Below are 25887 nucleotides of genomic sequence, written 5' to 3'. Positions count from 1 at the left end.
CCCACTCTATCCAAAACATTATCATTTCAACATATAGTGAGTATAAAAAAATTAATTCAATATTTTGCGTTCTTTGATTTGCATTGAGTCTTCAGAATCTGGTGTTTATTTTTATAATGACAGCGCCTCTCAATTCAGATTAGCCAGACTTCCAGGGTTCCACAGCCACATGTGGCCAGTGGCTACCATGTCAGTGCAGGTTTCTACCCTTAAAAGTAACAGGTACTATGATTTTGTTTCCCCCAAAATGGAAGGATATGGTTCTTAATGTTGCCTTCTTCATCCCCGGATGAGCACCCTTCCAGGACAGCATTCTAGCTGACCACTGGCAAACCCTGGTTTCAAAGCATTCTGGGTAAGGCTTGCAAGGTCAGAATGACAGGCTAACCAGTGCCCTCCCAGCAAACCAGCAGAGGGTACATTCCCTGGCCCCTGACCACAGGAGGTCCGAGAGTGAAGGGAAAAACAAGGTAACAGGTCCAAGCTCTTGCACAACGTGAATCCTAGGCATGCTCCCTATCGAGCCCTTAGGGATTTCATTGATTGTTTTATTCTAATACATTCCATCTAGACATAGGATTTAGTCATTCTTTATACCCGTACTCATTTTTGACCCTCGCACCAATTTGGGGACCACATCACCTGACAAGAGCCATCAGACATTTAACATTAAAAGAAAATGGTCCAAAACCCACACATAATTCATCTTTAAATTAGCCTGATTTTATACACAGGGATATAAACCCACGGATCGTTACTCTCTCCAGAGCGGCAGCAGCTGTCACCCAAGCCAGCCGCCTCCCTGGGCCCCCGTAAGCAGCTCTACCTCCACTTCTAATTGGGAACAGAGATACTCCTTGGGTGACTTCCAGCACGATCCATCACACCAGAGACAGCTTCTGTGCAAACCGAAGCAAATCGGTTTCCAAATAAGAAAAAACCTCTTAGACAAACAAGGATTGAAGCACAGAAAGCCTTTTTAAAAAGAAGAAGAAGAGAAAGAAGGAAAGAAAGAAATGCACAAATCGAAGCAAAAAGAAGAAGAAGAAATGTCAGAGGAGAGCAGTGGCTTCTATCTAGGGCCGTGGACAGGGCAGCCATCCTCTCGGGTGGAAATCAAAGCCACAGGCTTTTGACACAGGTGCCCCAAGCCTGCCACCCAACACACTGAAAGCAGAGCTTCTGCTGGGTTGTTGGAGCTCATTAACAGGATGCAGGCGAGATGAGCCCGAAAGTGCACCATGGGAGCACAGTGAGTAATTAAATCCCAGGCCATTTAAAAATGCAAACGCCTGGATGTCACAGGCTCCCAGAGCCTCTGACTCCTCATGCGTTTTTTGGCTCAGGGTGGAGGACTGGGAACCTGCAAGTCATATATGGATTATAATAAAATATGCCATATAAAAAACAGATTAAGACAGTTCTTCTTTGGGGAAATATACAAAGAGAGGAGCTGTCTGCTAGCTGTCGAGTTTGCAAGAGATACCATCTTTCGGGAGGCTGTGCTCCGCCAACAGACAGTCTGCCCCGAGGGAAATAGTGGTGAAACACCCCGACAAGGCCCATCCATCCGTCCATCCATCACGGGTTCTCCGTGACGCAGGGGCCTGGAGACAGAGTAACGGAGCAAAAAGGAGGGAGAGACCCCACAGACAATGGCAGACAATCCTCCAACTACATCAGGAGTGCTCAGATTTTTGGTTGTTTTTGTTTTTGGTTTTTTTGTGGGGTTTTTTGTTGTTGTTGTTGTTGTTTACCTGCCTCTAGTTTTTCTTTAAAAATAAAAATGTGGGGGCGCCTGGGTGGCTCAGTGGGTTAAAGCCTCTGCCTTCGGCTCAGGTCATGATCCCAGGGTCCTGGGATCGAGCCCCGCATCGGGCTCTCTGCTCAGCAGGGAGCCTGCTTCCCCCCCCCCCCCCCCGCCTTTCTGCCTGCCTCTCTGCCTGCTTGTGATCTCTGTCTGTCAAATAAATAAATAAATAAAATCTTTAAAAAAAAAAAAATACAAATGCGCAGTTTTCGCTTCCGAGCGCTTATTAGTGTAAGGAGTTAAGCTCATCCTATTTCCTTGGATTTACACATCAACTTACACCAAGAAGCCAGGAGCTTAAGAGTCATTAATTCATTTATCCCCTTCAGACTCTCAGACTCATGGGGAGAAAGAATGGGGGGAAGAGATCGGGGTGGGGGACAGACCGAAGCCCTGGTTTCCTGAGACGGTGGTAGGCCCAGGAAGCCATCTGCTCCTTCCTCAGGGGGTGCCATTTTCTTGGCACCCTGTTTTCTTGGCACCCTGTTTCTTGACTCCCTGTTTTGTGATTCATAAAGCTCAAAATAGATGAGGCTCCCGTTGAGGACCCATCACCCAGGCTGCACCCTGCAGGCCCGTGTTACCACCTGTTTTAGAATCCCAGGATAGCCACACAGCAGGAGGGCTGCCTGTCTCCCCGTATGGCCTCTACCCCCCATTTCCTGGTGCGCCTATCCACTCACAGCCCAGCCCGCATGCAAGGATGGGCCCTCGTGCACCCTCTCTCCTAGGGGTGAACACCTCAGATAAGCGTCTCCCCACCCCGGAGACCCAGAAAAACACCCACACGGCCAAAGGAAGCTCACCCCTGGGCTGGCTGGCAGACCAGGTCGACGCAGCTTAGCAGGATGGTGGGGGAAGGGAGGAATGGTGACCGCGCGTGCAAGAGTGATATCTCCCTTGTGTCCAAGGGGTAGAGATAACCAGAAAGTGCAAGAGTTCTGGAGTGGAAGCTCGGCTCTAGTTCCCAACACCACACACTGGGCCTTAATCTCTCTGTATGTAAAGCTAAGGGATCAAACCCCACTTCCCAGCGTTGCTGTGGGGCCAACAGAGCCAAGGGACACAGAGTGTCTGCACAAGGGGTATGATGTTCAAGCAACGCGAGCGCCCTCCTTTCTGCCTCCACAAAGTTGTGGCACTTCCCAGCAAGGTCTTAACCCTCGGATCTTCTCAACCATCGGAACCAGTGGGGCCCAGCTTCCCCCAGCTGGGGCGTGGGCCCAGGGAGAGCAGCCGTGAAGAGGCTGAGTCCAGAGCTGTGCTGGGGACGGAGGGGGCCACGGGCGAGACCCAGCTCGAAGGCCAGAGGCCGACCCTGCTTCAGGTCCAGAGTGGGCACCATCCTGCAGATTTGGAAGTCACAGCAGAACTTCATGGAAAATGCCTTCCTTGCCCTATTCATTCATGGAACAAACCATTACTGAGCACCTACTATGCACCAGGTTCTATTCTAGGTGCTGAGGACACTTTTCCACAAGAGAGGAAAAGTCCTGCCCTCATAGAAACTGTATTCTAGTAGGGAAGATATGGGGAGGTGGGGGGAACAATACCTAAAATCGAATGAGTGAGACCTAGAGCACGACAGATGATAATCAGTGCTTTGAGCGAAAACAGAGCAGAGGAGGGGATGCTGGAGTATTGGGGGAAGTGGGAGGGCTGTTACACTTTGAAATGCGGCCAGGAAAACACAAACCTGAGGAGAGGAAAAAGGGCACGCTGATATCTTAGAAAAGACATGCTGGGCCAAGGAGACATCAATACAATGGCCTGAAGCCGGGGGGCCCATCTGCCTGGAGACCAATCCAGAGTTGTTACAGGGGCCTTGGAAAGGCCATGCAGGCCACTGAGAGGAGGCTGACTGCCACTGTGAGTATGATCAGAAGCCACTGGAAGTTTCAAGCAAAGAATGACTGTATTTTAAGAGGGTCACTATGAAAACAGCTGAAGGAGGAAAGGCAGAGTGGGGAGAGCGATCAGGAGTTCCTACAATGTGGGTGGGACCCCACCAATGGGCCCGGTGCTTAGGACTGGGCTGGGCATGACCCACCGGAGCCCTGTCTTCATGGCACTCACATCCTGGTTTCCAGAAACATCCAGAGGGCAGTAGGGGTCTGGAGCAGGCCCCTGGCCCCTGAGCAGGGGCATCTCCACACAGTGAACCAGGACAGAGGGCAGGCGCGGAGGCCGGGTGCCCAGCACGGAGGGGCAGAGGTATGGACACTAGAGCAAGTCCCCAGAGGAAGCGCTTTCCAGAAGAAGGGAGACCAGCCAAGGCCATGGGCAAACACGGCCTTGCCACGCCAGTCAGACAGGCCTGGCCTACCACACCATGGGGTGACAGGTGTCAGTAAAAGTGGGAAGGAAGCCTTCCAAGTTGACCTCTGTGCCCTGGGCAATGGATGCCAGAGTTCTGGGACACAAGAGGTGACTTTTTTAAGCTGTGGGCCTGGTAGAGATGGATCCCACAGCCAGGTGCCAGGTCTTTTCTCCTCAGTGTAGAAGGTTCCAGACTTGGGGCTTTTAAAAGACTCAAAGGCAGAATGCAGTGCCATTCCAGGCCAGCCAGCACACACTCTTCACTGTGCAGGGGACAAACACGGCGTTAGCCGAGACCCCCGCGGCCCACCCAGCAGCACAGCATGGTGACACCATCACCGTGGAAACCCTCCAGATCCGCCCTCCCTGGGGACTCTCAGAACAGCCCTACGATGTGAGCAAAGCAGCTGCCAGGGTCCGCCTTTCACCGACAAAGAACCAAGGCCAGAGTTGTTATGTAACTGCCCCAAATCACACAGCCCCCGGGGGGAGGGGTCTGGACTTGAACCCAGGCCTTGGGATCCTTTGGTGCAGAGCACAGCAGTCAGGCACAGGAAAGGCCCCTAGGACCTAAAGTCGAAGAGAGGCAAGATGGCAAACCCGGGACAGGCCCCACAGCCCAGGCTCAGAACCGGACAGGAAGCCCAAGGGGTCAGCTGCCACAGGCTTCTCTCTGCTCAGTCTCCCTCACCTGTGAAACGGGCACGCTGTCTGATACACCGTGTTCTCCGAGGCTGAGAACAAACACTGGCACCTTTCCTCCATCCCTTTCATAAATCTTTACTGTCCACCTGCTACGTGCCAAGCCTGTTGCCGGGTGCTGGCGAGACAGATGAAGAAACAGGTGGGTCCCCGCCCTTAAAGTGTGGACTGTACCTCCCAGTGGGGAAAGACACCAGCGAATGGGCAGGGTGTCACAGGGTGGCTCCTCGGGCTGACGACCCCTGTTCTAAAGGTGGTGTCACCGGGGGGGTAGGGGGACGGCACATGGAGATTCGGCAGCAGCTGGGCATGCTGCCCTGCTCACTGCCGGCGGCCACCCGTGTCCTCCACCAGCCCCAGCTCCTGGAGCCCTGCAGGCTGCAGCAGGCCTGAGACAGCACCCGCCCGGTCCCCCAGACTGCCAGGAAAGCAGAGGGAGCACGAACGGTCGCAGCATGAAGCGGGGGGCTGGAGGGGCCCGCCCGCCTCTCCCCAGCTCTCCTGCTCCTGAGGCCAACAAGAGCTGAAGAAGCTGCTGCTGCAAGCTTCCAGGATGGATGGCTGCGGGCTGTGACACGGCAGGAAGGAGATAAATGACTGGTCATTTCCCCCTGATGCACTTGAAGGCATCCATTCTCCCAGCTGTACCAAGCTCAGGCAGCCCCCCGCGCCGAGCCAGATAAGCACTGACAGAGGCGGGCGGGAGCCGGAGTGTCCTTCCCCCTCAGAAGGACACAGCCAGACTCCTCCACAGGCCGCGAGAAGGTCACGGTGTCCACTGGCTCACACCTGGCTGGAGGCTCCATGGGTCCCTTCCTTGGCCTCCCACCTCGCCCACTCTCACCACCCCCCCCACACCCCCGCAGGCTCAACCCGGGAGGAGCACCCGGGGGAAGCGGAGGGCGAGGGGCAGAGGGAGCCCGCTGACAGGCTCATCAATCTCGGGCTACACGCTTGGCACATCGGCGTCCCTTAAGTTGTTCCCGGACTGGGAGGGTGCTGGAGGAGTCAGGGGACTGTCTGGAGGAGAAGAGAAATCACGCCGAACATCAGAGAGCAAATGGTGGAAGAAGCCTGGAGACTATTAAAATGTGGGCCATGTACAAAAGCAGTAGGGAACTAATTAAGATGCAGGATTTGCAAAAGCCGGGGAAGTTGGCCGCAGCCTGCTCCCATCTGTGGAGCGCTGGCAGTTCGGTGCGGCGGGGACAGCACCCTAGGCCAGCGAAACGGGCCTCTCCACCCCTGTCCAAGCAGGCAGAACTCAAGCCTCTCTGCCTGGACCGCCCCTTGGGGGATGGGCACCCTTCAGAGGGTCCCCATGACCCGCTTGCTGGTCCGCTGGGGCACCCTCTGCTTTGAGGCACCCTAGCCTACCATCTCCTCAGGGGTCCTGCCCTTCTGCTTATGTTCCCCCAACAACGTGAGGTGGGTGGTGACCATCCGGGTCATTCATCCCCAGTCATTGAGTGGCTGCCAAAGGGGAGAAAAAGGAAAAAAAAAAAAAAACCCTAGAGAAAGAACCAGAACCCTATTATTCCTGGCTGCCTTCCCTCCCACCACCCTTGGAATTCGGCAAGGGTGGCAAAGAGCCGGGTTGCTCCCCATGTATCCTGGAGCAGAAGGGATTTACAAGGCCTCAGGTACATTCCAGGAGCAGAAAGAACATCTGTTATAAAGGTCCTGTTGGTGCGGGAACACCACCGTGAATGTGTGTGTTGGGTCCTGGAGCAACATGGCGCCCGTTCCAAGAGGCTCTCCCTGAGGGTTCTCTCCTTGGCCTCACTACTGATCTCCCCGGGGAAATTAACCTCCTAATTCAGTGCCACAGTTCCCCAACCTCTAAAACGAAGATAAAGTCTCCCCTAGACCTGGGGTACCAAAAGGTCTGGGGTTGGAAGATGCTAAATTGATCTAGGCAGACCATCCAAGCATTTAATCCAAAGAGACACAAGGAAAAGTTTGTTCCCAGCCTTTTTCTTTTCTTCATTCAAACACAGGGGCGCGCGTGCGCACACACACACACACACACACACACACAAAGTGAAGTTAAAGGCCTCTTTTTTAATCAGCTGGCTTTTGCCCAACATCTGCCCTGCTCCAGGGCGTTCTAGTGGATATTTACTATCCACCTTTCTCTCCTGCCAGCTCGGCTCCCCCTTCGCAAGGACAGAGCTCCATTCTTGGGGAAACAGTCCAGGGGAGGCCCCTCTCTGGCACCAGGCCTCTGCCCCAGGCTTCATGTTGCCTGAATTGTGATGGCTGCATCTTGAAACACCTTGCGTTCCCCTCTGCAGCCAAGTGCAAGCTGCAGGGAACACTGAAGTCCATTGTCAGTCAGCGGAGAGAAATAATGTTGTATGTGTTGTCCTTCAGACGCCCAGGCAAGTAGGAGGTTGCAAGATATTTATTCAAGACAGATTGGAGGGGCGATGTTAGGCGTGAGAAACACATAGGTCCGGGGACACAGAATGTTTTCGGGACCCAGAGAGCTCTCCCCAGCTCTCAGCCCCATCCCACCCGCACACAGACATATTTTTATGTTCAGCAAGTAGTACAGAAAGACAGGCAGGATGTCATAGTCACAGTGAGGGAGATGGGATGAGGAAAGCAGGATGGGGGGTAATCCAGCGGTGTGTGATCTAGCCCTGAACAATGACTGAGCAACAGCCGTGATCCCGCCTCCCCTCTCCCCACCCCGAGACACGTCCTTAACCCAGACCAGCTCTGCGCCTTTCGGGGGCTGAACCAGAGGTAGACGGTTCTGCAGCCCTGTCCTCAGACCTTCCCCAAGATCCCTCGAGATTCCTTAATCTACACCCCTTCCTCTTGCCTTGACCTGGTTTCCTGACAGAGCCCTCAGCTCTGCAGACCTGAGGTCAAGGACAACTCTTACTTGATGGCTGCTGTTGCCAAAAGCTGCCTACCACTGGCTGGATCCAGGCAGGGACACAAAGGAAGACAGAAGGTACAAACTGGGTGTTGGCGTGATAAATTGCTTGTGGCGTCTCCTCATTATCCATGGAGGGGCCTGACATGGAAGGAAACTCATGCCTTGAGACAATTCTGCTCTGGGCCAGTGCCCCCGTCTCTCACGGATCAGGGGAACTCCTCTCCCTCTCCCCCGAGGAAATGAGGGTGCTGAGGGTGAAGCCCAGGGGAGGCTCCGAACATCACAGACATAACTACATTCCTGGAGCTTGTCAAAGGGACCTCAGGAGACTCACGGCGGGAGCCTGGGAGGGAAGAGAGAAGACAGCATGGCATCCTAGGCGCTGGGTCGTGGAGGGGTGCCAAGGATTGATTGGTTCATTCATTGGTTTTCTTTCAACATAAACTTAGTCTTCTAGTTTCCATAAATTTGAAGAGATTCAGCTCAGGTTGGACAAATTGATTATCGATTTTCAGCAAGGTTTGCCCAAAAAGGATTATACATAATGTTGTGCAATTTGCTTTTCTTTCTCTACCTAACAATATATCTTAGACATCTTTCCATTTTTTTTCTACTCATTTCTTTAAAAGCCAAAATAGTATTCTATTTGGTGAATGTACTATATATTTAAGTAGTCCCCTATCAACGGACATTCTTGCTGTTCCCATTCTTTCTTGTTGTTGTTGTTGTTGTTACAAACAATGTCACAACGGATGACCGCACACATCTGGAGAATATGTTTTATCTGTAGGATCAATTCCTAGTAGCAGAATTTCTAGGCCAAAGGTCATGTGTCTTTTAAATACTGATAGGTACTAAGCGCCAACCTTCCAAAAGGTTAGGCCCGATCCCACGGCAGTGTGTCTCCCCGCATCCGTTTCCTTCAGCTGCTCCTCTATCCCTGGGAAGGCGGGCTTTCCTTCCTCCAACTGCCTGTCGCCACCTCCTAGGAGTTTATAGCAAATGCTCCAGGGACCCTCGCCTTGACTTAACCCTGAGCCACGCTCAAAAGTGGGCAGAGCCGCTGAAAGGTGGGGACGTGCCAAGGGGACAGAGAGTGGCTGAGAGCCAGCTTGGGCTCTACTCCGCCAGCAGTAGGGATAACATTCTGCAAACATGCAGCCAGAGGGGGCGTCTCCCACTCTCGCACAAAAGCGCCCCTTGGGCTAGCTAAGGCCCTGGAGGAAGGGCCCTTTTCTGACATTTTGGCTTGTGTGAAAAAGTCACCGTCAAACGTCGGGCGCCTCCAGGAAGAGAGTGACGGTGCTGCTTTGCGTTGTCTAGATGCGTCCTGACGCTCTGCGGAGGCCGCCAGTGTGAGGGGCAGCCTGAGCACGCGGTCCCCAGTACAAACTCAGAATGGCATATGGAAATGACACGCATTTGCCCCACGGCTTGGGGGTTTTTGTTTTCCGAAGGCTTAGCTGTAGATCTGATTCCCCAAAGAGGAGAAACAAGTTCACCTGAGAAAGAGCTATTTATTCCAGGCCTGGCTTTTTACTGTTTCTCAGTGCCTGGATGCTGGCACAGAGGAATGAGCCCGCCTTGGGTGAGCCCAACAAACTTAGGATCTTTTTTTTTTTAAGTTTTTATTTATTTGACAGAGAGAGAACACAAGTAGACAGAGAGGCAGGCAGAGGGAGAGGGAGAAGCAGGCTCCCCACTGAGCAGGGAACCCGACTCGGGGCTCACGACCTGAGACGAAGACAGCTGCTTAGCTGACTGAGCCAACCACGCACCCTCAAACTTAAGATCTTTTGCCACATTGGGACACAGATATGCCTCTGACTGCCCATCCTCAACAAGCTGGCACTCACTTTTCCCAGAAAGGTCCTCCCCCAGGACTCTAGACATCTCAGGGGCTAGGTCTTTATTAGCCTGAGACCTGGAACATCTACCTCAGCCTCTGCCCCAAGTTCAAGGGCAGAGACCAAGGAAACCTTTCAAAGGATCACAGATAGAAGCATGATGGGCTGGTGGGCACTTGGCTCCAGCAAACTCCCAACCCTGGGGCTCTTCCCATTCCCACCTCCCACAGGCCATGACAGGTCCAAGGATGGGGCAAGTCCAAAGCCAGCTGTGATGACAGCTGCTCCACATTCAGCCACAGGGAAGCCAGTGTGCTCAAAGTACGGGTCTATAGACAAGAGGGCAAGATGCTCATAAAATAACTTCTTCCTCAGTCTCACTAACAATGAGACTGTCAGTTCCCAGATATGTGAGCAGCACAGTAAACCTTGCTTGGCTTGGCGCTGTCCGAAGCCTGATTTCCCCAACATATAAAGTGGGCTTATTCCACTTTGATCCCTCCTTCCTGTTCTACCTCCCAGGGCTATGGTAAGGACCAAAGGAAATGCTATAAATGAAAATGCTTTGTAAAGGGCTTTGTAAATTACAGTGTGCTGTTCAGACACTGGTTATGATGATGACGATGATGATTCAATCAGAGTTCCCCATCCCCTGGGTGGCAGTGATTGGTAGGGCAGACGCAAACCCAAGCCAGCTAATCAGCCCTTCCCAGGAATTCTCTGCCACAGCTTTCGAAGAGGACTGCTGCTTTCTGCTAAGTCCAAGGAGCGCTGAGTCTGGGGCTCCGGATGGCCACCTTGTCTGCCCCACAAGGAGGAGAGAGTTAGAGGTGGAAAGAGGCTCAGAGCCCTCACTACAATGTTTGAACCCCTGGGTGTGGCTAGGCCTGAAACCAGGGCAACTCTGAGATCTACCATTACATGAACCAACTTCCCTTCTTTCTACCTTAGGCTGGTTGGATTGTGTGTTTGACATTTATAGCTAAAGGAATTCCAAGTATCTCTTGGGTGCATTTTAATCATTTAAATATTAGTTTTCCAATCATAAAATAAAGTTTTTAAGGGAAAAGCTTTGTTAAAGTTTATTTTTTTAAGTTAGTATACCTATGAACAATGCAAAGAAGCAGAAAAAGCACTGAACAGACAAATTAAAAAACATGGATTCTCTGCTTGTTCCCACAGGAATTACTGTGTGACTTTAAATAAGTGTCCTAACCTGCCTGAACCTCATAAAATAAGGAATTGGAGTTAATGATGTTTAAGGTATTTAACAGCATGAAATGCCTTCAATTCCATAAAAGACAATCCAATTAGTCTAATACAAAGTGTTCTTAAGAAAGACCTTCTAGGGGTGCCTGGGTGGCTCAGTGGGTTAAGCCTCTGCCTTTGGCTTGGGTCATGATCTCAGGGTCCTGGGATCGAGCCCCGCATCGGGCTCTCTGCTCGGCAGGGAGCCTGCTTCCCTCTCTCTCTCTGCCTGCTTCTCTGCCTACTTGTGATCCCTCTCTCTCTGTCAAATAAACAAATATAATCTTTAAAAAAAAAAAAAAAGACTTTCTAGGGGCACCTGGATGGCATAGTCGGTTAAGCGTCTGATGCTTGCTTTCTGCTCAGATTATGATCTCCGGGTCCTGCGACCGTGAGAGCAAGCTCCATCTGAGATCAGCGTGGGTTCTGCTTGTGATTCTCTCTCCCTCTCTCTCTGTCCCTCCTGCTCCTGTTCTCTCTCTCTAAAATAAATAAATAAATCTTTAAAAAAAAAAAAAGACTTTCTGTATAAACGTTAAGAACAAAGATTAACAATTTAAAATCAGCATCAAGTACTTATAATCTTTTAAACTGACAAGTTGCGTATGAGATGTCCTCCCCTATGAAAGTTAATATGAATTCATATATGAATATTAAAATATTCACTGCAAATTGGAAAGATCGGAGACAAAAATTGGGAACAATCTGGTTAAAATAGTTGTGGTACATTCATACAATGGAATATTGTGTAACTGTAAAAAAAGAATGAGGAAATTCTTTATATATTGATAGGGCCGATGCCTGAGGCACATTTTCCAATGGAACGGGCAAAACACAAGGTGGCCTGCTATGTCAAAAGACGAGGAAAAGGTCATATGGATGTAATTCTTGGTGTGCATATAGACAATCTCTTGAAGGATCTGAAAAACCTGCTGCCACTGATGGGCCTGATTGCGTCTTTGAGGACTAGGTCTCATTTTTCACTCTGCATACAATATATGCTTTTTATCCTAGGAATGTCAAAACTTGTGACTGTGTCGGTTATTCAAATTTTTTAAAATTTTAATTAAAAGAGTAAGAAGGGGGGAGAGGGTAAAAAAAAAAAAAGGCAAATACTATTACTTATGACTTAGGTGATCCTCATGGTTAAGTGGAAACCCAACTAGGAAACCCCAAGTACCACTGTGCCTGTTTATAGATGGGAAAATATACCCAGAGGGTTCGCACACTCCACCACAGAGACACACCGAGCTAGTGACAGACACCTCAGTGATACCCTCCCTTCAAAATCCACACAGAAGACCCAGCATGGAGTCAGCCTCCCACTACAGCCCCTCCTGCAGGGCCCCGGGAGGGGTAGAACGAAACCCGTCCCAGTAAGGATCGAGCCAGGGGTTACCTCCGCACTCATCCATGGCTCTTCCAAAAGAACAGGATCAATGATTCTGGAACAAAGAAGGAGGAAGTCCCCACCTCTAAGATAAACTGCTCATATTGATAATTGCTCATGTTTAATAAAGAAACAGGGGTGACACGCCATGCGGACTTCCGCTGATCTGGCCACGTGGGAATCTTTAAAACCAGTGTTTCCCCAAACTTTAGTGTGCATCGTGGGGAATGCAGTCCTGGGGGATATGGTAAAATGCAGACTCTGACTTAGCAGGTCTGGGGTGAGGTTCAAGATTCTGCATCTCCACCAAGCTCCCTGGGGCTGCCTGTGTGGTCAAGACCACACCCACCAATATGGGCACCCCTAGCCACGTGTGGGCCTGCGATGTGGCCAGTCTGTAAGGAGATGGGCTAAAAGTGTAAATTCACACTGGAATTTAAAAAACAATACAAAAAAAAGAATGTATACTATCTCACTCATCATTTCTATATTGATTACATGCTAAGATGATAATATTACTGCTGTGTTGGGTTAAATAGAATCTATAATTAAAATTAATTTCACCTGGATTTTTTCCCCTTGTTTAATGTGACTACCAGAAAGTATAAAATGATACTTGTGGCTGGCATTATATCTCTACCGGATTATGCTGCTCAGGGAGACTTGGCCCTCCATCAAACTCTTTTTTTTTTTTTTCTAAGATTTTATTTATTTATTTGACAGAGATCACAAGTAGGCAGAGAGGCAGGCGGGGTGGGGGGGGAGCAGCTCCCTGCTGAGCAGAGAGCCCGATGTGGGGCTCGATCCCAGGACCCTGAGACCATGACCCGAGCCGAAGGCAGAGGCTTTAACCCACTGAGCCACCCAGGCGCCCCCAAACTCCATCTTAAGAGGAAAGTTTGGAACAATCTCAGTCACCACCCAGAAGTGTTTGCAAGGATCTGAAAATTCTGCAGGGCCATTGAGAACTTGGATGGAGCTCATTGAAAAACCCAGCCCCCACCCATCTCCAACAAATAAAAAAAATTTTTTTAAGGATTTTATTTATTTATTTGAGAGAGAGAACATAAGTGGAGAAATGTCAGTGGGAGAAGCAGACTCCTTGCCAAGCAGGGAGCCCAATGCTGGACTTGATCCTGGGACTCCAGGATCATGACCTGAGCTGAAGGCAGTCGCCCAACCAACTGAGCCACCCAGGCGCCACAAATAAAACTTCTATGACGAGTGAAATCTGGGTTAAAATAAACAATTGAAACAGGTTAACCACAGAACCATGAGTGAAAGCATCCCAAACAATTGTGAACAGAGATTTTGCAGAGAAGACACAGCCTAAGAAGTCAACATGGAAAGGTAAGCGTGAGGGAACCTTGCCAGGCAGCCTTCCTTAGTCAGGTCTGTGTTGTTTGGTGACAGTGGGAGGGGACATGTCAGATCTACCTTTGTTCCACTTAAAAACACTGTTCCCACCACCCTGAGTCACCTCCCAGCCCTAGTAGCACCCCCAAAATCAGAGGCTCCCTGAAAGATGAAGACCCAGGGCGATCACTTGGCCTTACTACAACCCAGACACAGGTCTGAAGGTAGCCATCGAGTCAGAAGTGTTCTACAGGTCAGTGGTCTGGAAAAGTAACCGGTTCCTTCCGCGTGGCCACAAAGCACTCAGCATCACCTAGAGGCAAATTTTGAACTCAGACTCTTCCATTTCCATGCCCAAGATGGGTTCTGTTTTTTACAGCTCCTGGGGCCCTGTCCAGAAAACCATTCCTCCTGGGCCTGTTCCCACCCTTGCCTGCTTGCTTTACTCCACAGGGTGTCAAGAGGGAGATGAGAGGAAAGGGAAGCCACAAGACACCAGAGGGAAGAGATGCTTGGGAGAATACGTGGACGTGTTTACACAGGAGAACACGCACAGAGGCACACCTTTGGGCACCATGGGCCGGGTTCACTCTCCCACGGAACTCAGCTCTATAGACAAAGGAGCAAAGCAACCTTGCATGGGCCAGCCCAGACCTCCCCACCTCTCCCACCAGCTCCAGAGGGCACTGACCAGGTTTTATTTCCAGCAGCCGAAGCTTTGGATCCTCAGGCGGGTGCAATCGTCTCTTCTTACGCCAGCAGCGGGCAGGGTATGTGTATAGCTGGCCCGGGGCGAGGCCTGTGGACAGAGACAGCATAAAGGTTAAAGGCTTCAGGCTAGCAGGGGCCTTGGAAACCTTCCTGTCCAAGCTTCTCACTCACAGTGAGAGGAAACTGAAGTCCAGAAAGGTAATGTGACTTGTCAAGGTCATGCAGCTGGTCAACGGTAGAGCAGAGGCAGTATCAAGTTCATCTGACCCTAGGACCCTTGCCCTGTCTGCTCCACCATGCTGTCTCTGTAAGCCCGTGACCATCATCACCATGACCAAGACAGCTCTCCTCTCCTGGTCTGGGGAGATCAGAGGGACCTTTCCAGATTCAACCTCTCTACAGTGTTTCCGAGGCAGTGGACCTCCAGCTTCTACTCGTCAACTGCCCCTCTGTACAGGTGTGGGTTAAGCAGGTTCTCTTCAAGGCAAAGCAGCAGAAGTCAGTCTGCCTACCTACAGATGGCCGGGATTGGGAAGCATTTCAAGGAAACAGGATCAAGGAGCCAAATCTCCTACCTACTGACTTTCTCCACCCTCTGTTAGCTGCTGGCAGCTCACTGAAGCCAGTGGGAGCCCCAAGAACCTCCAGAGGAATAGAAGCCTACTCTGGGGACCAGGCTCCTCGGCCTGCAGAGCCAGCATCCTTCTACATCCCTGCCCCCTTGCCTGGGCCTTACAGAAAGAAATGGGCAAGAGTCCAGCGGCTGGGCTGATACACCAACCAAACTGTCTCTCCAGAGTCTCCATTTCGATTTGGCCTTCAGCAACGAAGTTCCACACCAGCGTCATCTTCATAACCACCACCCCGGGAGGAGTCTTCTTGCTTATCAGACAACATTCTTACGGCTCCTGGGGCACTTAGTGTGGCAGCCAGAGGACGTGGAGGAATGTGGGTGGACTTTTCACTCCAGACCACGGGCTATTCCAAAAAAGGGGGCAGAGGGCAGAGGCTAAGGGGAGAAGGAGAGGGGCTTAGGACTGGGTAGGTGGTGTGCAGACTGAAAAGACTTGCCTGGCGCACCCCGAAAGAAACAAGTGGAAGCCAAGCAATCCACTCCTGTTAGAGTCAGAAGTCTGGTGAGGACCGGGACTTAGTCTCATCCTCATCAGAACCCCCAGAACCCTCTGCGTGACACCTAGAAGAATCAAACTAAACATCTGCTGAATGAATGAGTAAACGCATACATTCTCACGTCACTGTGATCAGTCACAACTCAGTCTTCTGTAGGTAAATGGGGCATGTGATGACCACCATCAGACCCACGTGGGAAGGTCACTTCCTAGACCTAGGACCACAGAGATAGAAAATATCACAACTCTGTTTCCATCTGCTGTCTGCCATTTGGGGACCTTCTGCCGAGACGATCTATAAAAGCCTCACTGCTGTATACCCTTTTATTCATTTTTCCTTCTTACTAGTCTTCTCTACCCATTTATTGGTTTGGATCCAAAGCAGAGACAACTATTCCAGCACTATAGGAAGCAAAATTTTCAAATACTCTTTCTGTGCTAAGTTTCATTTTTAACCACATAGCTGCTCCCACAGGTTGCAAGGCAATGAAAAAGCTGGAGGTCCCCTACCCCCTCCCCATTTGGGTTCTCAGAAACCATTAGGGTCATGGAACCTAGAGGCTCCAGAAAAATCTCTGATGTCATGCACTAATGGCTTTTCATGTCCGAGAGGCATCCTAATACTTAATTTTGTTGCTAGCTTCATAGCTTCTGCATAGTAGGAAGATCTCAAAGTTCTGAGCTCCCTGTGCTCTGAGGAGCAGGCTTGTGGTTGATTGGAGAAGAATAAATGAATCAAAGTAAGATTGCTCTCCCTTCCACAGAAGGCCCAGTTTTGACCTATGTTTGAAGGAAGGCATCACCGGGAACAATTTGATGTTTCTGATGTGATTCACTCCAGGACCATCTCATCTCTGACCCTAGAATTCCTGAATGGCTGCATTGATTCTGGTCCCTTGAGCCACCTCTGGGGCTGGTATGCCCCAGGATCCCAACAGAGGCCAAGTACAAGGGCTGAGCCAGTACTCTACAACCCAGAACCAGCCCCACAAACCCCCACTCATCTTGGGTTAGTGATTCTTCATCCAGACTGAACCTAAAAATCTAGACTGAACCTGGAGAACTTCTTAATAATAGCAAGGCCAAAAATCCACACCAGAACTACCCACTCTGAGTGTAAATGGATATAGGAATTAGGCCAACTATGTTCTAAAGAACCTTATAGATTTCTCCAATGTCTGGACAAGAACCCCTGGAGGTCTAAGCATCATCTCGTCACTTGCCTGGATATTCTCTCTGATGTACCAAGACTGGTTTCATGGCCTTCCCAAAATCATCTCAAGGTTCCAGTGTTTCCCCCAACATGCTGTCATTAATTTCCAGCTTACTGGACTATCTCCCCTACCGGCTTTATAAGACCCAGGATGACAGGAACTATGTCCATCTCTAGTATCCCTAATACTTGGCACAATCCCTGCTAGATATATCAAGAAGTACTTATCAAATGAATTCAACCAGAACTGAGTCAGATTCAGAAATGCAGGAAGTGAATGACCTGTTATTCCTGGTTCCAGGAGACTCATCCACCCACATCCAAACCATCCAAGAGGGACCCCAGAGTGAGTACAGGCCCAGGAGTGAGTACAGAACTCAACCCAAGATGGCAGTCTCTGTGCCTTAAGTTCCTTCTTGCCCCACACTCTGCTTCATGGTGTTTCCAACCTGACCAAGGGCAGGTGAAGAAGAAGGGACTAGTCCAGACAGCACTTTCAAAAGATCTAAATGACAAGAGGTCAGAATTGTCAACACTTGCCCAAGGGCCTCTGCCCTCCCTGAAACCCTGGTCACTGCACTTGTTGGCCAGCGGCCTCAAGGCAGCCTCGGGCCACTCACTTTCTAGCCGCAGACCCACTCCCTCTCTTAGTAGTGGGTAGTCTAAATGGCCAGAAGAGGGGACTATTTTTATACCACTCTTTAACTTTCTCTGACGGATTACAGAAGGCCCGCGGGGCAGAGGGAGAGCACATGAGTCCTCATACCACCACTCCTGTAACCTTGGAAATATCACCACGCATTTCTGAGCCTGTCTCCTTACCAGTAAGATAAGAACGTTAATAATACCTACCTTACAGGGGCTGCTGTGGGGATTAGCTTAAATTCAAGAAGAAGCTCTTTGTAACCAGGAAGCCTCGTGCAAATGTCAGTTACCAATTATCATGAGTTAGCTGACTTAGATGAGTATAGACGCCATGGCCGTGTGGCATGACAAGGCCTCCACCCCGCGTGTTTCTCTTTGATGTCTGCCTTGACTCCACCTCATCTCAACAAGCAAATGGCCCCAAGAACTCTCTCGGGGCTCCAGCCCCCCTTCTTTGCCCTCCTCCCTAGGCTGACAAGCACCAGGGTGCCTTTATAGGGCCAACACATTCAGCCCTGGAGTCCCACTTATAGAGGGACGAGCAGAGCCCCGTGAGAGTTATGTTGTTTATCTCATTAGAACAGGAGGCACATAACTCACAGCCTGTGTGTGTGGAAGACGGAGGAGGGAGGGAAGGGGGAGGAGGAGGAGGAGGGAGTCACAGCTGCAGCCAGGGAAATTAACCTGAAGGAGTGAGCCTGGGGCTAGGGGGAGGATGGAGGAGGGAGGAAAGGAGGCAGGACACAAGAGGGGGACCAGTCTTTCTGGGTAACCAAGGCCACAGCCACCTTCACTAAGCAAACTGCTTTTCTGTCACTTTGAGCTGCAAGTCCAGCTACACCACTCGTCCTCATGTGCCAGCACAGACATCTCTCACACGCATACACACACACATACCCACACAGGAACTCACACACTTGCTGGAGGGAGAGCTGTCTCCACAGGAAAAAACAGCAGGGTGGGCTTTGATGCCTGGATGGTCAGCAGACTCCAGACAAGTCACTTGCTACCATCATTGACCAGATCACCAAGGGGCATCCTCAGTGTCATGGTTATCTCTGACAGACACAGCATAAGCTATTAAGAAATCAGAAGAAAAAGTGGGATAGAAAAGAGAAGGCAGGATGACAGGAGCTAGGAACAGGGTTTGAAAAAGAAGAGAACTGGAATAATTCCTCTTCCCCGAGCCAGGGTTGCATGGTGGCAGTTCAAGCCCGCCCTGCCGCACCTCAGAGAGGCGGACCAGCAGGCCGCCACCGCCAAACACTCCCAGTAATGGAAACCTCACTGCTTCACTGGACAGACTTCCTGTGGTTGGTCAACTCTCATTGTGAGAAACTGTTTCGCTTCACCCTTGTTTTGAATCAAAATCTACCTTCCTGTAGCTTACGCCAATTTGTCCACTCTCTGTCCCCAGGGTACACGGGGATCACCTGTATCTCAACCATCCTTCCTGTCCACTCACTTAGGTTTGAAGGACAGCCTACTGAGAGGCCGAGGAACTAGAGGGCATGGGAGTTACAGGAGAGAGGCAGTGACCGCACCTGCTCAGAACCGGGGTAACAGGATTCAAGGTTCCAAATTAAGAATCCAAACACTGCTTCCTTTCATCATCTCCCCTGTGCCCACCTGGCATTGGACAGGAATGGGATGGAACAGCAGGCTCCTCTTCAGACATCACTGCCATTAAAGAGCTCCTCTGCATGTTGCTCCTACTGAATGTCTCCACACTGGGTCACCAACAGCCTCCATATTTCTAAACAGATAATGACACAAGCCAGGGGTTCTTCACCAAGGCTGGGCATCAGAATGGCACAAGTAGTTATTGGAACGGACAGATGCCTGGACTCCAGCTCAATCCTACTGAATCAGAACATCAGAGATAACGAAGGCCATTGTTGTTTGGAAAACTCCTACATGAGGATGCTACTAGATCAACTCTAAGGCCCAGGACATAACAGGTACTCCATTAATGCTTGTGGACATTAATTAAGTTGGTCCAACTTGGTCCAACTCTACAGAGCTGGAGGGATGAGCCATAACTCCAGAGGTAGGTCTTGAGGAATGGACAAGATGTATTCCACAAGCACTTACACCCATGATATTTCCTGGTTCTCTGCCCTCCCCTCTTCTCTCGGCTTATTTAAAAGCTGTCCTGACTCTGGGGACCACCTGTTCAGTAAAGCCCCCCTGAACCATCCCTGGCCACAGTGCCTTTTCTTTTCTCTAAAAGCCTGAAGTCCTGGGCACTAGACACCCCACCTCAGCCCTCAGCACAGCTCTCTATCTGGCTCACCAACCATCCCCTCCAACCACCCTTCCCATTCTTCTCCATAAGCTTCTCTCTCTAACATTCAATTCTAATGTCCCATGTACCAAGACTACACGGGCAAGCTAGGCCTCAAATCCAGTCTGCTGCCTGCCCCTTCTGGCCCAGAGCTTCCTAAGCCCCTCACGAGTCCCATTACGCTCAAAAACTGACACAGTAACAAGAGCTAACATTTGCTGAGCTCTTACACTGTCCTAGGCTAGTACCTCACACTCACTGTTAACAACCCAATGAGACTTTTAAAGGACAAGGACAGTAAGGCTAACTGTGATTAAGTAACTGGTACAGGGCCATACAACTCAAAGGGTAACATAGTCCACAGCCCACACTCAAAACTTCTCCACTAACCTAACTCCCCGCCAAGCCATCCCATTACTGCTCCACACACAGCATGCTTGAAGCCCAGAGTCCTTCCCTTGGGAAAGCAGCTCCTCACACCAAAACTATCAGAAAAATATCCTCCAGCCCTCCCACCCACCTCCATCAAGCCACTTCTTATGGAATTTATTATTCCTTTCCTTCCACATCACCAACTGAAATAGCTCATGGAGAAATGCATCCTGATAATATAAAAGCATTGTTGAGAGGCACAGAAAATGTATGGGGAATCAGAAAAACAACCACTACATACCTTCTAAATTCATCAGAAAAAGAAACTTTAAGAATAATAGCATTATAGGGGGGCCTGGGTGGCTCAGTGGGTTAAGTCACTGCCTTCAGCTCAGGTCATGATCTCAGAGTCCTGGGATTGAGCCGCGCATCGGGCTCTCTGCTCAGCGGGGAGCCTGCTTCCCCCTCTCTCTCTGCCTGCCTCTCTGCCTACTTGTGATCTCTCTCTGTCAAATAAATTAATTAATTTAAAAAAAAGAAGAAGAATAGCATTATAATATGAGGAGGGAGCTTAAATGTTATTGGGTCTGACTCTTACCTGATACAAGAATCACCTCTCGAACATCCCTGACAAGGGTCTCCATCCTGGCCTTTGTTTCAGTAATTCTAGTCCTCACTCTTTCATGAAGCAGTCTACTGTGCTATTGAAATATTGTTAGAAATATACCTACCAATCTGATCCAAAAATCAGATGGTAAGAATGGTAAGAATGCTAAGTGGTACAACCCTATGGAAGGAAATTTAGCATATCTAGCAAAATTCATATGTATTTGCCCTTTGACCCTGCAATTCCACTTCCAGGAATCTATATCACAGATTCAGATGCAAAAATACAAAAATATGTATTCATTATATCATGTTTAATACTAGAAAGAGACTGGAAATAATCCAATATCTATCTATAGGGAACTGGTTGAATAAACAATAGGATATACACACAATGGACTATTATGAAGCTGTTGAGACATAGAAGGAGGGAAGTATACACTGCAATGGAGTGAAAAAAGCAAGGTGAAGAACAGTGTGTATAACATACTATCATTTGTCTAACAAAAGGGGATACACACACACACACACACACACACACACATATATATACATAAATATATATGTCATGTGTTCACATAGTTTTTTTTAAACCAAAAGCTTAGGAAAAGGTTACTTAGAGAAAGAACAAGAGCAAAATAAAAGTAACAAGGAGAAGAGGAAGTTGCCTATAGAAACAGGAAAGGGACAGAGTAAAATGACAGAAATAGAACAAGACTTTTTCTGACTACACCATGCTTTATTGGCATGATTTAGAACCATGTGAATATTTTATACAGTTAAATTAAAAAGGCAAACATCTGCTTCTGGCTAGATGGGAGTATCAGGATCATAATTACTCTCCCACATGGAACCAAAGAGAGTGAAAATACAAAACAAAAGTTCTCAAAACCCTGGACATCAGGAAATGAAGGACAGTGATCCCTGAAACACTGGAAATCAACAAGACAAGCCCTGTGATTGCCCCACCTCACTACCTCAAGAGAACTTCCAGATTGCAGCACATGGAAGAGGAACTTAGGTAGAAACCAAGAGATTCTCTATGACTGAGTGAAAAGAAAGAGCTGAGAGTCTGGGGAAACCAAGGTGACTAGAATTCAAGAAACAGAATACTAAACAGAGAAGAGTTGCACAGAGAAAGAACTTTGGAGGTCACGGAGAGTCCCCACTGAGTATTCAATTCAGTACTAGTCAGTGCATGCTTATGAGGACTACTCAATGTTGAAGAAAGAACCACCCAGTAAGAATAGAAATAAGAGTGCCTGGTATGCAAAGGGACAGGAAAGAGTCTGTTCCCACCAGCTGTTAGGCCTCATAATTCATAAGGTACTGGATATAGTCAGAGAAGGGCTTATCTCTCTGAAAGGGAATATTTAGCCCTAGACTAAGCACTGCTCTAGTATCACCTACAGATCAAACTGTTTCCAAGTAAATTGTCCCAAAACAAAGCTCCAGAATATTTACAAGAATAAATGATATAGACAGCACCTACAAGGTAAAATTCATGATGTCTGGCATCCAATCCAAAATTACAGGGCATATATAAAGAAACAAAAAAATATGATCTATAATAAGGGAGGAAAGAATTGATTAAAACCAACCAAGAATTGATACTGACAGTAAAATTAGCGGCAAGAACATTAAAACAGTTATCATTTATATTCCATATGTCCAAAAGTTAGGTAAAAAATTGATTTTTTTAAGGATTTAAATTTTTTTTATAGTTGCCTTATTCTTTTTTTTTTTTTTAAGAGGTAAAGGATCTGTACTCAAGGAACTACAGAATACTCATGAAAGAAATTGAAGAAGACACAAAAAGTTGGAAGACCATTCCATGCTCACGGATCAGTAGAATAAACACTATTAAAATGTCTATACTGCCTAGAGCAATCTATACTTTCAATGCTAGTCCAAACAAAATTCTACAAGCATTTTTCAAAGAGCTGAAGCAAAGGATTCAAATTTAACTTCTAGAAATGAAAATCACAATGTCTGAGATAAAAAATACTGAATGGGATTAATGTCAGATTAGACACTGCAGAAGAAAAAAAATGCTGCACTTGAAAACACAACAATAAAAACCATCCAAAATGAAAACCATGGGAAAAAAAGAATTTTTTTAGAAGAACAGCATAGTCAAGAAGTACATTTAATTTCCATATGAATAGAGATTTTTCTAAAATACTTAAATCTGTGTGCTATTAATTTCCAGTCTTATGTAATTATTACAAGAGGACACATTATTAGGGTTTCAGTTATTATATATATGTACATTTGGTTTATTTTATGGATGTGGTCTATTTAATAAATGTTTATGTGTCTTTGAAAAATATTTTAAAAAAAGAAAAAGAAGAAGAAGAACAGCATAGTGAGCTGTGGGACAACTTCAAACAGCCTAATATTTGTGTAATTGGAGACCCCAAGGAGGAGAAGCAGAAGAAAAAACATTTGTAGAAATAATGGCTAGAAATTTTCAAAATTTGATGAAAACTACAAGCATGCAGATCCCAGAAATCCAATAAAATTAAGGGCAAGAAACATGAAGAAAACAGGGGCGCCTGGGTGGCTCAGTGGATTAAGGCCTCTGCCTTCAGCTCGGGTCGTGATCCCAGGGTCCTGGGATCGAGCCCCACGTCAGGCTTTCTGCTCAGCAGGAAGCGTGCTTCCCTTCTTCTCTCTCTGCCAGCCTCTCTGCCTACTTATGATCTCTGTCAAATAAATTAATAAAAATCTTTAAAAAAATGAAGAAAATAATAACAAAGCACATCATAAACAAAATTGTTCAAAATAGTGATAGTCTATGTAGCTATTTAATGTATAGACATGAATACTTAAATGCTAACATTATAAATAATTTGAAATGTCTCCGCAGCCACTGAGCCAAAAACAAAAACAAAACAAAACAAAACAAACAAACAAACAAACAAAAAAAAACAAGCAACCAAACCAAAAAAAAGGGATAAAGAGAAAATATTAAAAGCAGCCAGAGAAAGGAGCCATATTATATGAAGAGGGAAAAAACTTGGGAAAAACTATGGGAAAAAAAACTTGTCAACCTAAATTCTATACTCCATAAAAATATCTCTCAAAAAACTAAAGCAAACTAAAGATATTTCAAGACCAATAGAATTTGAAAAAATTAATCATCAGCAGACCCACACTACAAGAAATACTAAAGTAAGTCCTTTAGGCAGAAGGAAAGTGATACCAGCTCTAAATATAGATGTACACAATGAAATGAAAAGCATCAGGAATGGTTTAATACAAGGGTAATTATGTAAGGTTTCTTTTCTTATTTTTTAAAAACTCTTTAAAAGATGACTAACTAAATAGAGATAATGATAATGTAGTAAAAAGGTTTATACCATATGTAAAACTAAAATAAATGGCAGCAACTGCACAAAGGTCAGTAAGGGAAAGACAAAAGTACACTTGTAGGGTGCCTAAGTGGCTCAGTTGGTTAAGTGACTGCCTTCAGCTCAGGTCATGATCCTAGCGTCCCAGGATTGAGTCCCACATCAGGCTCCCTGCTCAGCAGGAAGTTGGCTTCTCCCTCTGACCCTCCCTCTCTCATGCTCGTTCGCTCTCTCTCTCTCTCTCTCTCATAAATAAATAAATAAAATCTTGAAAGAAAGAAAAGTACATTTGTATTCGTTTCCTGCTGCTGCCATAACGAAGTGCCACAAACTCAGAGCCTTAACACACGAATTTGTTGTCTCACAGTTCTGGAGGTTAAAAGTCTAAAATCAGTATCACTGAGCCAAAACCAAGATTTCAGCAGGGTTTCTCTCCATGGGCTCAACAGGCCACCCACATCCTTTGGCTTCTGGCCTCTTCCTTAATGGCATCACTTCAACCTCTGCATCTGTTGTCACATTTCCTGCTCTGACTCTGACCTGCTGCCTCTCCCTTAAAAGACCCTTATGATTATATTGACAACATCTGATTAATAATAATCTCCCCATCTAAGGTCCTTAACTTAATCATATCAGCAAAGTTTCTTTTGCCATGTCAGGTAACATTTCCATGAGTTCCGGGTGTGGACGTCTTTGTGGATAGCATTATTCTGTTTACTGAAATAGTATTGTAGACTTTTTATGCTATTCATGAAGTAGTAAAGCATCACCTGAAGATGGAGATTACAAACATTAAGCAATCACTAAAATAACAAAACAAAGAGTTATCAAACCAAGAAAGGAAATAAAATGGAATCACAAAAAAATTAATTCCCAAAAAGGAAAAAAATGAGAGGAAAAGGAACAAGTAGACTGATAAATAGGAAACAAATAGCAAAATGATGGCTCTAAACCTAACTATAGCAATAATCACATTAAATGTAAAGAATCTAAATATCCCTATTTTAAAAACACAGATCATCAGCTTGCATTTATTTTTTTTTCCTAGACAGAGAGTGCATGTGAGTGCGCACATGAGTGGGGGAGGATGGGAAAAGGAGAGGAAGAGAGAGAATCTGCAGCAGGCTCCATGCCCAGCATAGAGCCCAAAATGGGGCTCAACCCCATAACCCTGAGATCATGACCTGAGCCAAAATCAAGAGTCAGACACTTAACTGACTGGGCCACCAAGGTGTCCCTGTCAGATTGCATTTAAAAAGCAAGACACAACTATATGTGTCTACCAAGAAAATAAAAAAATAAAATCTACTTTTAACATAAAGAGCCAAATATATTAACAGTAAATGAATGGAAAATGATATGCCATGCTAACGTTAATCAAAAGAAAGATGGAGTGGCTATATTAGTATCACAGGAAGCAGACTGAATAATAAAGAATATTAGTAGAGATAAAGAAGGTTCTTACATAATGATAATGGACAAATTTATCAAGAGGACATAACAACCCTAAATGTGTATTCCCTTAATAACAGAGCTTCAAAACATATGAAGCAGAAACTAATAAAATTGTAAGGATAAATAGACCAAGTCACAAATATATATAGAAATTTCAATACTCTCTCTTGGTAATTCATAGAACGAATCAACAGAAAAATCAATAAAGATGTAGAGTTGAGCCATACTATCAACCAACTTGATTTAATTGATATTTATAGAACATTCCAACCACCAACAAGAAAATACACATTTTTTTCCAGACCAAAGAGAAAATTTATCCAAGATGGGCCATATTCTGAACCATAAAACAAGTCTGAGTAAATTTTAAAGGATTCAAGTCATACAAAGTATTCTCTGATCATATAGGAATGAGGAATAAGTAACAGGCATGTATTTGGAAAATCCCTCAAATGTTTGGAAACTAAGTAACACACTTATAAATAATCCATAGGTAAAAGAAGAACTTGAAAGACAAATTAGAAAACATTTTTAATTAAATGACAGT

The 25887-nt window shown here is 47.1% G+C and overlaps 1 protein-coding gene across 3 annotated transcripts in view; it reads right to left on the bottom strand.

Moving 5' to 3' along the window:
• DPF3 (double PHD fingers 3) overlaps nt 1–25887 on the bottom strand; it is a 256883-nt gene that overhangs the window by 115306 nt on the left and 115690 nt on the right. For all 3 annotated transcript variants that reach the window (XR_013967128.1, XM_080808592.1, XM_080808593.1), the window contains exon 3: nt 14257–14364. Coding sequence is in view for 2 of the 3 variants with exons in the window: in XM_080808592.1 (XP_080664718.1) it covers nt 14257–14364 (108 nt within the window). In the remaining variant the exon portion in view is untranslated. The remainder of the gene's footprint in view (nt 1–14256; nt 14365–25887) is intronic.

The sequence above is a fragment of the Martes martes genome, assembly GCF_963455335.1.
Source record: "Martes martes genome assembly, chromosome: 7".
Taxonomy (NCBI): Eukaryota; Metazoa; Chordata; class Mammalia; order Carnivora; family Mustelidae; genus Martes; species Martes martes.
The sequence above is the reverse complement of the archived record's forward strand: the minus strand, read 5'-3'. Positions and strand labels throughout refer to the sequence as shown.